Source organism: Gopherus evgoodei, chromosome 5 (genome assembly GCF_007399415.2).
Source record: "Gopherus evgoodei ecotype Sinaloan lineage chromosome 5, rGopEvg1_v1.p, whole genome shotgun sequence".
Lineage (NCBI taxonomy): Eukaryota > Metazoa > Chordata > Testudines > Testudinidae > Gopherus > Gopherus evgoodei.
Window position 1 is genome coordinate 21121870 of NC_044326.1, and position 13441 is coordinate 21135310.

The 13441-nt window shown below is 40.7% G+C and overlaps 1 protein-coding gene across 2 annotated transcripts in view; it reads left to right on the top strand.

Moving 5' to 3' along the window:
- The window catches only part of RGS12 (regulator of G protein signaling 12), a 168036-nt gene that overhangs the window by 38849 nt on the left and 115746 nt on the right, over window positions 1-13441 (top strand). For both annotated transcript variants that reach the window (XM_030563834.1, XM_030563835.1), the window contains exon 3: window positions 1594-1710. In XM_030563834.1, coding sequence (XP_030419694.1) covers window positions 1594-1710 — 117 coding nt within the window. The remainder of the gene's footprint in view (window positions 1-1593; window positions 1711-13441) is intronic.

The window sequence follows — 13441 nt, forward strand, 5'->3', positions numbered from 1 at the left end:
TTAGTGGAAGAGTTCAAATACGTAGGGGTCTTGTTCACGAGTCATGGCAAGTTGGGAGCGTGAGATCAACTGGCGGATTGGTGAAGTGGTGGCAATGACGCAGGTGCTGTACTGATCCATGGTGGTGAAGTGGGAGCTGAGTTCTTGGATAAAGCTCTCAGTTTACAGGTTGCTGAAAGAACGAGATCGCGGGTACAAGCACAGAAATGAAGTTTCTCCGCAGGGTGACTGGGTTTACTCTGAGACAGGGTGAGGAGCTCGGCAATTTGGGAGGGCCTTGGAGTAGACCCACTCCTCCTCCGGATCAAGAGGAGTTGGTTGAGGTGGTTTGGGGACCTGTTAAGGATGCCCCCTGGGAGGCTTCCATTGGAACTTTGCCAGAAATGTCGCATTAGGTGGAGGACTTGAGGCCAACCCAGGACATGATGGAGAGATTATATTTCTTGGCTGGCCTGGGAATGGTGGGGAATCCCCCAGGAGGAGCTGGAACATGTTGTGGAGGAAAAATAGATCTGGTCTTCCCTATTCTCCATGCTGCTGCCATCGACCCTCACTGGGAAAAATGGTGTAAAGGAAGAATAACATGATGATAAATTGGGGGAAGTTTCAGATACATGGAGCAACAAAAATAGTGACTCTCCAGCTTCGGATGGTGTGGGGAAGGAGAAGGAAACAACAAAGAAGAAGCCCTCACTAGAGAGGAACTGAGCTTGGTAGAATGTCTCCATAGAGACGTTTGAAATACAGAAGACCATTTTGATTTAACTTTGGATGTGGATTATGATGCCATTTATGGTTGAGGATAGGGGTGCTATAACTCTATTCTCCAAAGCTAAAGAGTAGTCAGTGACTTCATTTTAGACCTCATGCGAGAAAGTGGGAATTTATTGATGTTAGGCCATAAAAAGGGAATGTCGGTAATCAAAGTGGGGACACAAGAAAATTTTACTCTCAACTTGATGTCAGTTCTGTGTAATAAGATAACTCTAATGCTGCATCCAATCAGTTCCAAAATTTCAGGGAATGTTCCAGCTGTGTTTAAAAGGATACAGAAAGAGTGCATCAAAGATTGGGTAAGATGGATTCTAGTATTGTTGTAGCATCATATGAAGAAAATGTGAGTAAGCATTTTATAGTCATTATAACGTAGGGTAGGTCTCTCTTATGTTCAAATATGGGCACCCATGTTGCTAATAATTACACATACAATTTACTTTAAGCAGATGAGCAGTCCCACTGATTACTCATGTTCATAAAGTCATTTGTGTCTAAATGTTTGCAGAACTAGGGCCTTTGGCTGGAAAATTCACTTCAGGAACTTAAGTAAGTCACTTGGGTAGAGAATTTCAGAAACAGAAAGGGGAGACAGTTGCCTAACACCCATTCAAAATGGGAACCTAACTCACTTTTATTACTTTTACTGAAGATCTTCCTCCTTGCTGTTCAATGTGCCTGTCAACACAATTGTAAAACTGATTAAAAGATGGACATCTCTAGAAGTCAGATGTTGTCTCTGAGGAGTTGTTCTATGTAAATAAAGTACTAAAATAAAATACAAGTATAAGTAACCCTATATTTTCTACTGTGTTTTAGGGTGCCAAATTTGGACATCCAGTTGGATTAGCCCTGGCTCCCCAACGTGTGTCTGTTCGGAGATCATTTGGAAGATCTAAGCGATTTAGCATTACTCGTTCACTGGATGATCTTGAGGTAATTAAGCTTTACATAAAACACTACATTATATTAAACTTTTAAATGATTCCTGGAGAGTAATATTTTAGTAATTTTGTCAATGATACAGGATCTGTGGAAGCAACAAATACAGCGCTGAGAGCTGCCTAACTACTACAGAGCAGAGTTCAATCAGCAAGGGGAGCTAGAGGGAGAAGAGGTTAAAGAAGGCTTCATTCCTTCCTCTCTTCTACTGCTGTCTCCCCAAAGGCTGCTTTATGGTGGGGGGTGAGGGGGAAGAGAGGAGGAGAGAAAGATGGGACACCAACTAATCTACCTGACTCTTCCAATTTGGAAGAAAGAAAGGTACTTCAGAGGTGGGAGCAAAAAGACTGAAACAGAGCCCTTGGCATGGGGGGAGGAAGGAATGGGAAGGAACACAAAGCCCCTGGCATGAAGGGAAGACTGGGGGATCCTGGTTTGAGGGTAAGGAGATTGGGGGAGCACATGGTTCCCCAGCATGGGTGGGGGAAGAAGGAGGAATTGGGGCACATGAAGCCCCAGGCATAGGTGGGCAGTTGTGGGCAGGCAAATGGAGCATGGGGGTGAGAAAAAGGGGGAATCAGAAAATGGAGGGATGCAATGGTGTGTTGACTCAATGGGTGCTCAGTCTACAGAAGCAATGAACTGTGCAACCCTATAGTCCAATTATTCATTACTTTATTTCTCTCTTCCCAAATATGTGTTTTATTTCTCAAATATTTTGAAGCAAGAAAAAAGCAAATATTCCTTATTGAGAACAATATCTATATTCCTGTCTGAAGTTTTAAAATAATGTGATTTTTTTTAAACCATATATTCAGAAGTTTATAATGGTAGGCTGTCCTTTAAACATCAAAGCAAAATAATCTGAGTAGAGACCTAGTGTGAGAAATATTAGCCCGGGCAGTAATTTGAAAAACATCATAAGTGAATGAATGGAAGTGTCTAGTTCTAAATATAATAGCATTACTGCAGCACTATAATTCAGTATTATAATCACCAAACAACCATCTGTTCTACTTTAGTTAAGAAAAGAATACAGTCAGTACTGATGAGCAGGATAAATTGTATTCCATGTAATTTCTTGTACATGGGTATTTTGAATGTAGCTCAGTCAGTTTAATCAACTGAGTTTTTGTTAGCCCATTTTGTAAGAGTATGAGTTTGATCCAATGTGTTTGGGTAACATTTCCTCTCTCAGGCCATTATGCACTGGTACTATGTACCAATTGTCTGTCTGGCTTCCTTCCCCAAATGTGGTCCTATGATTCCTTTTTGATTCTCTGTTGTTATTTAAGGAGCTATTTAAATGTAGAATATTGTATGTATATACTGTTATAACTAATTTGAAAATATTCTGCCTCTTGCTTTAAAAAAAAAGTCATTCAGAGATTTAAACATGAATAAACAATATTCTTATGAGGTCAGAACTGTGTAATAACACAGGTACCTGCTTACTTGCAGAAACCAGTTTATGCATTGACAGAAGTGGTAAATTTTTATATTCTCACTTTGACTTGTAGAATTTATTCCTTAGATGATATTTTTACTGGTAGATATTTTGAACAAGTTTACTATAACTTGCAGAGAGGGAAAAAGAGAAAGGGATGGAACCAAGTAAATGCACAATAATACCAAGACTATGTAGTGTTACAGAAAATGATGTCTAGAGTACCAAACACATGGTTGTAGTCCAAACCTTTTTGATAATTCTGGATCCTGGGAGTTGCAGTCATTCACAAAGGGCAGAATATAGTTCATTATCTCCTTAAAAATCAGAGACAAATTCTGTCCAAGCATTATGTATAGTAATTGCTAGCAATATCTTAGCAGACAGGTCTTCACAAAAAGACATCTAGAAATTTGATTTTCGTGGGATAATAAGAAAGGGGGCTGGTTGGGTCTGCCTGGACAAGAGGGGGTCCTCAAAATAGCCAAGGCCTTGTGGCAGACCTCTTCCTCCATCCGTCTCACTTTGAAATGGGCTGAGAAAAAAGTACTTCGTGCTGACCAAAGCTTTTGAATACCATTATAGCCACCCACCCCCGGGCTCGTTGGTTGTGTCTGTGGCCAAGAAGAAAGACAAGCGGGTCCCCACTTCCTTGACTCCCAAAAACAAAGAGTCCAAAAAACTCGATTTATTTGGGAGAAAAAATTGTTCAACCACCAGCCTGCAATTTCAGGTGGCAAACCGTCAAGCAGTACAATTTTAATCTCTTAGATGGCCTTAAAAAATTCCAGGAATCCCTCCCTCAAGGTCTGGCCCAAGAGTTTGGCATCCTGGTGGAGGAGGATACTGTGGTGGCCAGATATTCCCTGCAGATGGCATGGGACGAGGCGGACGAAGCGGCAAGAGTGGTCGCATCTGCAGTGGTCATGCAGCTCCTGGGTCCAAACAGCAGGCCTCTTCCAGGAGATGCAGGCCTCGATCCAGGACCTTCTCTTTGATGGAGTTGGTCTGTTCTGAGATCAAACAAATGCCAGGCTGCACGGGTTGAAGGACACTAGGGCTACCCTTTTGCTCGTTGGGCATACACACGCCACAGTCAGCCAGGAATTTTTTCCAGCCACTGCCAAGACCCTGTCAACCCTGTCAGGGATCTACAATGAGAAGAGATGTTAGTTTTAATTGTCATCGCCCTTCTTCTTCCTGCTCACCAGCCCAGCCTGAGGCCGGCAAACACCCAGAGGGCCAGAAGCAATCGTTTTAGGGTGCGCCCGAGAGCAACACCCCAGTCAGTCAACCAGATCCTACCTGCCTTTTTCTCAATTGCCTCTCCTAAGTTTAGTGAAAGTAACCTTAAAATTAGTGGTGTTTACACTTTAAATATCTTAAACTCAAATGGTCACCCTTTGCAAGGTGATGTGCACCCTCAGCTGGCACTCCTCATCTTGCAGGAATTGGCTCACAGTTTGTAAGATTGAGCCATTTTCCACAGGAAACAAATGGCCAAAGCTGAGATCCTGAAGAAAAGGACATTTCTCTTTGATTGATATCACAAGTAAAAATTGTCTTTCTAAATAGAAGATATAACAAACTATATGTTCACCATCAAGAAGAAAAAATTTAAAATACAGAACAGGTTCAAAACGTCAGTTGCTTTGGAACAAAAGCTGAACACATGGCTAAGAGACTAGTTTAAGCAGCACAATAATATACATTTGAGAAGCCAACTAATGCACTCATCAGAAACACAAATTAAGGAAATTAATAAAAAAGTAGGGCTGTTGATTAATCATAGTTAACTCACACGATTAACTCAAAAAAATTAATCATGATTAAAAAAATCTCAGTTTTAATTGTACTGTTAAGCAAATAGAAAACCAATTGAAATTTATTAAATACTTTTGGATGTTTTTCTACATTTTAAAATATATTGATTTCATTTACAACAGAATATAAAATGTATAGTGCTCACTTTATCATTTTTACACTGCAAATAGTTGTAATAAAAATATAAACAAAAGAAATATTTTTCAATTCACCTCATACAAGTACTGCAGTGAAATCTCTTTATTGTGAAAGTGCAACTTACAAATGTAGATTTTTTTTTTTTTGGTTCCATAACTGCACTCAAAAACAAAACAATGTAAAACTTGAGAGCCTACAAGTCCACTTAGTCCTACCTCTTGTTCAGCCAAATCACTAAGACAAACAAGTTTGTTTACATTGACTGGAGATAATGTTGTCGACTTCTTATTTACAGTGTCACAGGAAAGTGAGAACACTCATTTGCATGGCACTTTTGTAGCTGGTATTGCAAGGTATTCACATACTAGATATGCAAAAGATTTGTATGCCCCTTCACGCTTTGGTTACCATTCCAGAGAACATGCTTCCATACTGATGATGAGCGTTATAAAAAAAAAATGTTAATTACATTTTTGACTGACCTCCTTGGGGGAGAATGGTTTGTCCCCTGCTCTGTTTGACTCACATTCTGCCATTTATTTCATGTTATAGCAGTCTCTGATGATGACCCAGCACATGTTGTTTGTTTTTAAGAACATTTTCACTGGAAATTTGACAAAACGCAAAGGTACCATTGTGAGATTTCTAAAGATAGCTATAGCACTTAACCCAAGGTTTAAGAATCTGAAGTGCCTTCCAAAATCTGAGGGATGAGGTGTGGAGCATGCTTTCAGAAGTCTTAAAAGAGCAACCCTCCGATGTGGAAAGTGCAGAACCCAAACCACCCCAAAAAACCCCCAAAAAACCACTAGCCTTCTGCTGGTGGCATCTGACTCAGATGATGAAAGTGAACATGCATCAGTCCACACTGCTTTGGATTGTTATCAAGCAGAATCCATCATCAGTATAGATGCTTGTCCTCTGGAATGGTGATTGAAATCTTTAGCGCATTTAGCATGTAAATATCTTACGATGCCGGCTACAACAATGCTATGCAAATGCCTATTCTTACTTCCAGGTGACATTGTAAACAAGAAGTGGGCAGCATTATCTCCTGCATATGTAAACAAACTTGTTTGTGTTAGTGATTGGCTGGACAGGAAGTAGGACAGAGTGGACCTGTAGGCTCTAAAGTTTTACATTGTTTTATTTTTGAATGCAGTTTATTGTAGATAATTCTACATTTGTAAGTTAAACTTTCATGGCAAGAAATTGCATTGAAGTACTTGTATGAGGTAAACTGAAAAATACTATTTTTTTACAGTGCAAATATTTGTAATAATAAATATGAAGTGAGCACTGTACACTTTGTATTCTGTGTTGTAATTGAAGTTAATATATTTGAAAATGTAGAAAACATCCAAAATATTTAAATAAATGGTATTCTATTATCAGGGTGACCAGATGAAAGGAAGAAAATATTGGGACACATGGGGGGATGGGGAACACGGGAGGGGGGAAGTGCCAAGTGCTGCTGGCAGAGCAAAAAAAAAAAAAAAAAGGAAACCATGAAATATTGGGACGTCTGGTCCCCCTATCTATTATTGTTTAACAGTGTGATTAATCACGATTAATTTTCAATTGCTTGACAGCCCTATAAAAAGTTTCCTCTAAATATGCTTCCTTCAAACTAGTTGCCATATCTAGCTTGTTAAGACAAAAGACAAAACACTAACACAGAGCGATCAGTATAATCTAAAGAAAAATGTAGGCACATGAAAAAGTACTAGTAAGAATTTCTTCAGCATATAATAGATTCCTTTTGGAATAGTACATTAGTCATCTAGGTATACCACACCCCTTTTACTGTAATCTGCTTTCCTGTACCATGTTCCCCTTTCTACTTGTATTAGACTTGTACATGCAGAGTGAAATCCTGTCCCTATAAAAGTCAGCAGCAAAACTCCCATTGACTTGGAAGCTAGGTTTTCACCCTAAGACTTTATAGAGTTAATCTGATAAATGTTTTGGCGCTTTTTATGAAAAATACTGTATACAATTTTATGGCTGTGTAACTTAAAATAAGTTTCTGCTTTTAATTATGGATTGGGTTACTAAATTGGACTTTAGCACTGGTAAAGAATATACAGTTTTATAGGCATGAATATAAGCTCAGAGCCCTCCTCATGAATGATGAAGACCTCAGTACATTATGTAAATTAACCTAAGATATTGTCAATAAAAAAATTATACCAGGCCTTTACACATTAAAATGACTGATGTAAATAGTTTTTTTTCTTCTTGAAAAGTGACAGTGAAAAAAGTTGCACAAGGTTCTCTATTTATTGGTTTTTTTTTTCAATGACTTCTGGAACAAACTCTACCCAATTTACAAATAAAAATATTTTTCTTCTAATAGATTTGAAAACTCAGCATGGAATTTGTGAGTTGAGCTGTGTTCTTCTTTGGCAATGCATATTTGACAGTAAAGATTTTGAAATATACTTAATTTTGTTGAAGCCAGAATAGAATCCATCTCACTCTGACATCACTTGGTTGGCCTAGCGGTTTTATAAGGCGTGAAAAATAGTCAGTGGGAGTACTCATGTGGGTTGTCAGGATTGGGATTTGGTTTATTAAGCAGCTAGATAAAATAAGTGGCTCATCAAATGGCAACTTGCAGCTGGCAGTCTAGAGATGGATTGCTAGTTTAGAATAGTGTAGAGGGAGTGAGACATGACCAGTAGTTTACTGAAGAGAAGCATGTGCAGTGGCTGAAGGGAGCTTGGCATAGGATGAAGAGGAGACTAGCTAGCGAACTAAGGCAGCTGTCATCTCTGACAACAAAAATTACATCTGTGACAGACTACAGCCTGACTCTCAGATCCTGTAAGGCAGACACAGTATAGATGCAGGGCAAAATTTTAAACTGATTGAGTGTGGCTAATGTGAACTCAGTGGGTGGTGCTTCTGTGACACCAACATACCCCGATCATCGGTGGGCGGGATCAAACCTAGGACCTCTGGAGTTTAGTGCATGAGCCTCTACTGCATGAGCTAAAAGTCATACTTATAAAAAGCCATCCTTGTAAAACTGCTGTTAGCTCATGCAGTAGCGGCTCATGCACTAAGCTCTAGAGCTCCCAAATTCAATCCCACCCACTGATGACTGGGGTCTGTCAGTGTTACTCTTCAATTGGTGCTACACAATCAACTTAAGAAAAATTAGTTAAGGACTAATCTTGTAGGTCAAGATCTATGTCTACATTATTTGCTTTGTTTTTTCTCTCCTTCCCTCCTGCTTCCATTACAAATTGTGACAAAAAATTGCTTCCCTCTTAAGTTTAGGACTGATCTCTATAAGGCTGTTTTGGAGGCCTCTCACTGCATTGTCTCCAATCCACATTCTTGAACCAAGCCTAAATGTGTTCCTTCTAGTATCCCTTCTTGGGAAGTCATTGTATAATGAAACATGTAAAGGCTTCCAAGAGTGAAGATAAAAATGTACATAAAAGGATATGTTTCATAGAAATGTAGGGCTGGAAGGGAACTCAAGAGGTCATCTAGTCCAGCCCCCCACATTGAGGAAGAATCAAGTGTACCTAGACTATCCTTGACAGATATTTTTGTCTAACTTGTTTTTAAAAGCCTCCAATTATGGGAATTCCACAGCCTCCCTTGGAAGCTTATTCCAGTGCTTACCTATCCGTGCAGTTAGACAGTAGAAAAAACTTTTTAACTTAAGTTTCCATTACTGCAGATGAAGCCGATTACTTCTTGTCCTACCTTCATTGGATACAGAGAACAATTGATCACCGTCCTCTTGATAATGTATTTGAAGACTGTTATAATTTGGTGGTCTGTAGTGGACTACTAACATCATGTCACCTCCTTCCCAGAACAGCATCCCAAGGTCAAGGAGGCCAAAGCCCTCCCATCAACACCATCTGCACAGCCATGTTCTCCTCTCCAGGATGCATGTGTTTAGAAGGAAACTGTCCCTTTGAGGAAGTAATTCCTTGCAAAATTTCATGTTAGAATGTTAAGCAGCTTATAGCCTACAAATTGTTTCAAAAATCCAATATGCTAAATAATGAGTGTATTTTTCCAATTTCTAAATAAAAATGATTGAACTGATCATAAAAAATTTGTAAAACCAAAATTTAAAAAAGACTGTCGCCTGATAATTTCTTTTAATAACAACTGATAAATCTTGAGGAACTAGGTTTATGTCAGAAATGTCATGCGTCTGAAGAAGTGGGGTATTCACCCACAAAAGCTTATGCTCCAATACATCTGTTAGTCTATAACGTGCCACAGGACATCCCAAGATTGAGAGTATGTCTACATCTACAATTTTGCAGCGCTGGTTGTTACAGCTGTATTAGTACAGCTGTATAGGGCCAGCGCTGCAGAGTGGCCACACTTACAGCAACCAGCGCTGCAAGTGGTGTTAGATGTGGCCACACTGCAGCGCTGTTGGGCGGCTTCAAGGGGGATTCGGGGAACGCGAGAGCAAACCGCGGGGAGGCAGGTCCCCTTCCCCGGTTTGCTCCAGTGTTCCCCGAACCCCCGAGCAAGCAGGTCTCCTTCCCCGCGGTTTGCTCTCGCGTTCCCCGAACCCTCGAGCAAGCAGGTCTCCTTCCCCGCGGTTTGCTCTCACGTTCCCCGAACCCCCGTGCAAGCAGGTCTCCTTCCCCATGGTTTGCTCTCGCGTTCCCCGAACCCCCCTGCAAACCGCAGGGAAGGAGACCTGCTTGCACGGGGGTTCGGGGAACGCGAGAGCACACTGCGGGGAAGGAGACCTGCTTGCATGGAGGGGGTTCGGGGAACGCGAGAGCACACCGTGGGGAAGGAGACCTGCTTGCACGGGGGTTCGGGGAATACTGGAGCAAACCGGGGAAGGAGACCTGCTTCCCCGCGGTTTGCTCTCGCGTTCCCCGAACCCCCCTGCAAACCGCGGGGAAGGAGACCCGCTTGGGGGGGGGGATTCGGAGAACACCGGAGAAAACCGCGGGGAAGGAGACCTGCTTGATTACCAGAGAGGTTTCCTCAGGTATGCTGGGATACCTGCTTATTCCACGAAGGTCAAGAAAAGCGCTGGTAAGTGTCTACACTTGATTACCAGCGCTGGATCACCAGCGCTGGATCCTCTACACCCGAGACAAAACGGGAGTACGGCCAGCGCTGCAAACAGGGAGTTGCAGCGCTGGTGATGCCTTGCAGATGTGTACACCTCCTAAGTTGCAGTGCTGCAACCCCCTCACCAGCGCTGCAACTGCAACTTTGTGATGTAGACAAGCCCTGAGTAAAGCATCATATCCTTGTAGAGTCATAGTAGCCATCACTCACAGGCTGTCTGTAGCATTTTCAGGAAGGCTCACCAGGTGGGAGATGAGCTTCTCCTAAGGACTATTGTTCTTTCTAAAGGCCCATTACCCTGAATAGGCCCTTTTCAACTAGCTATTTAGATAGAAAGCATCTTGTTTAGTAGGTGTTATGCAGGTGTAACTACATTTGAAGTATGGATGCATAGTATTTATAACTTCAGATACAAAAATAATAGGATAATCATATTCAGCAAATCATAACCTTTTGAATGACATCTCACATAACCTGTCTTGTATAAAATGCATCATAATTATGCTATAACCATATCACCATAATATCACCATGAAGAATATGAGATGCAGTGTCATAACCATAATTTACAACATGCGGAAAGCCTCCAGAACATCTAGTAATATAGCCATATCTAGAGTAATTAGCAAAACTAGGACTTCACCCTGCTTAAAATTTAAGGCTACTTTCTGATCTTGTGGAAAAGATCCCCCTTCTGACAGAACTGTAACTCCTGGTTTTGCCTGTAAGCCCAGTTCTGGAAAGCATCTCTATTCATGAAAACACCCAAGCATGGGTTTAAAGTCTATTTAAGTCCATTGGATATTAGTACATGCTTAAGTGCTTTACTGTACATGAATGACTTAAGCACATGCTTAAGTGATTTCCTGAGTTAGAGCTGTTGTCGCTAACCACTATTCTCTAATATTCACTGAATAAGTTTGTTTTGATACATCAAATATTTTGTAATTTTCAATAATAGATTAAAGAGACACAGAGAGTTGCTGGGCAGCAAATTTTACCTACCTTAAAAATACCGTTCTGCATTTGATGCAAACATTTATTATTTATATAATCTCAAAAAGTGTGCAAGCTGCTTCATACACTTAAGACTGTTACATTCAAAAAGGCCCAGTCTTGAAAATGCATATTTCCACAAGTAGTCTCAGTGGCTGCTCACAATAGTAAGTTCAATGCCATGTAGTGAACATTTGCAAGATTGGGCCCAAAATAAACAACATTTAAAGATATAAAAGTAGTTGTCATAAACAGATAAGTAAGAGTTAATAGAACAAAAGTACTTCATATCTCTTTTGCCTGTAAAGGGTTAACAAGATCAGTGAGCCTGGCTGTCACCTGGCCAGAGGACCAATCAGGGGACAGGATACTTTCATATCTTGAGGGAGGGAAGTTTTTGTGTGTGCTGTTAGTTTTTGGTGGTTGTTCTCTCTGGGTTCTGAGAGTGACCAGACGTGCAACCAGGTTTCTCTCCAATCTCCCTGATACAGGTTCTTATAGATTCAAAATAGTAAGTACTAGGTGATAAGGCGAGTTAGGCTTATGTTTTTGTTTTCTTTATTTGCAAATGTGTATTTGGCTGGAAGGAGTTCAAACTGGTATTTTGCTGAAAGGATTTTAATTTGTATTTGTATACTTAGGCTGGGAGGGTATTCCCAGTGTCTGTAGCTGAAAGATCTTGTAACATATTCCATCTTAAATTTACAAAGATAATTTTTACTGTTTTTTTCTTTCTTTAATTAAAAGCTTTTCTTGTTTAAGAACCTGATTGTTTTTTTATTCTGGTGAGACCCCAGGGGACTGGGTCGGGATTCACCAGGGAATTGGTGGGGAGAAAAGAGGGAAGGGGGAGAGAGAGAGAGATGAATTTTCTCTCTGTGTTAGGATTACTTTCTCTCTCGGGGAGAGTCTGGGAGAGGGAGAGTGAAGGAGGGGGGAAGGTGAATTTTCCTCTCTGTTTTAAGGTTCAAGGAGTTTGAATCACAGTGATCTTCCAGGGTAACCCAGGGAGGGGAAGCCTGGGAGAGGCACCATTGAGGGAAAGGGTTTACTTTCTTTGTGTTGAGATCCAGAGGATCTGGGTCTTGGGGGTCCCCGGGCAAGGTTTTGGGGGGGACCAGAGTGTACCAGGCACTGGAATTCCTGGTTGGTGGCAGCGCCACAAGTACTAAGCTGGTAATTGAGCTTAGAGGAATTCATGCTGGTACCCCATCTTTTGGACACTAAGGTTCAGAGTGGGGAATTATACCAGGACAGTAGTGGAAGATGTAAGCAAGATTTTTTTTGTGCTTTACTTTTGCTCTTCGATTTTTATATTACTCCTTGCCTGTTTGACTAGTTAATTACTTTTATTTCATGATTTCTCATTTTTTCCTATTTAAATCTTAACTCTTGTCTGATTTTAATTTACTTATTGCTCCTTTTTTTGTTTTGAACTATTGCTCATCTTATGTTTTTTCCTTTAATCATCACCTCTTTTCTCATTATTTCCTTCTAACCTCACTCAATTTTTAATTGACCTTTCTCTGTTACTCTCCAGTCCCTTTGCCTTTACTTATTGCTATTATATTGAGACTATCAACCTTTTCCACAGAGTCCTCTCTATATTTCCCCTTCTCTGAATTCAAACCAATTTATGCCCCTCCACCCCTCAAACAAATTAATTGAGATTTGTTCTGCAGTGCAGTTGGGTAAAAGCAAGCTCCTGGCCCCCATGGTGTTAAAACTGTCAAGAGTCACAACCTACTGAGGAGCTGGGCATCACTGCAAACCTACATGATAATTGAAACTACCTAAGTGAACACTAATGCTCACCAACAACGTTTCTCTGTCAGTTTAAAAACACTAATGGCACCCATCTAGGACATTAATTGATTAATTAGCGCAGAGTTAAAGTTGTCTGGTGATATCCTGTCCCTTCCAGAATGTTGAATTCAGCAAAACTCAAACTTCTGAAAACCAGGAAATACAGAGTTAAGGTACATGCCCACACACCCTTAGCTCAGCCCTCTTTGAGCGATGCTCCAATATGCCCGTAACACACATACTTGTACTTTGCCTTTGCATTGTACTGAATAAGAGCGCCTTACATCTGCTGCAATTTAGCTTACCTCACTAAAAAAAAATCTGCTAAATCTTCCAGCCCTTTCACCTTTATGCACATGATGCCATCGAAAACTATAATTTCCCTTTCCCATCATAAAACCGACAGTCCACACTCATTTCCCAGCTAACAGC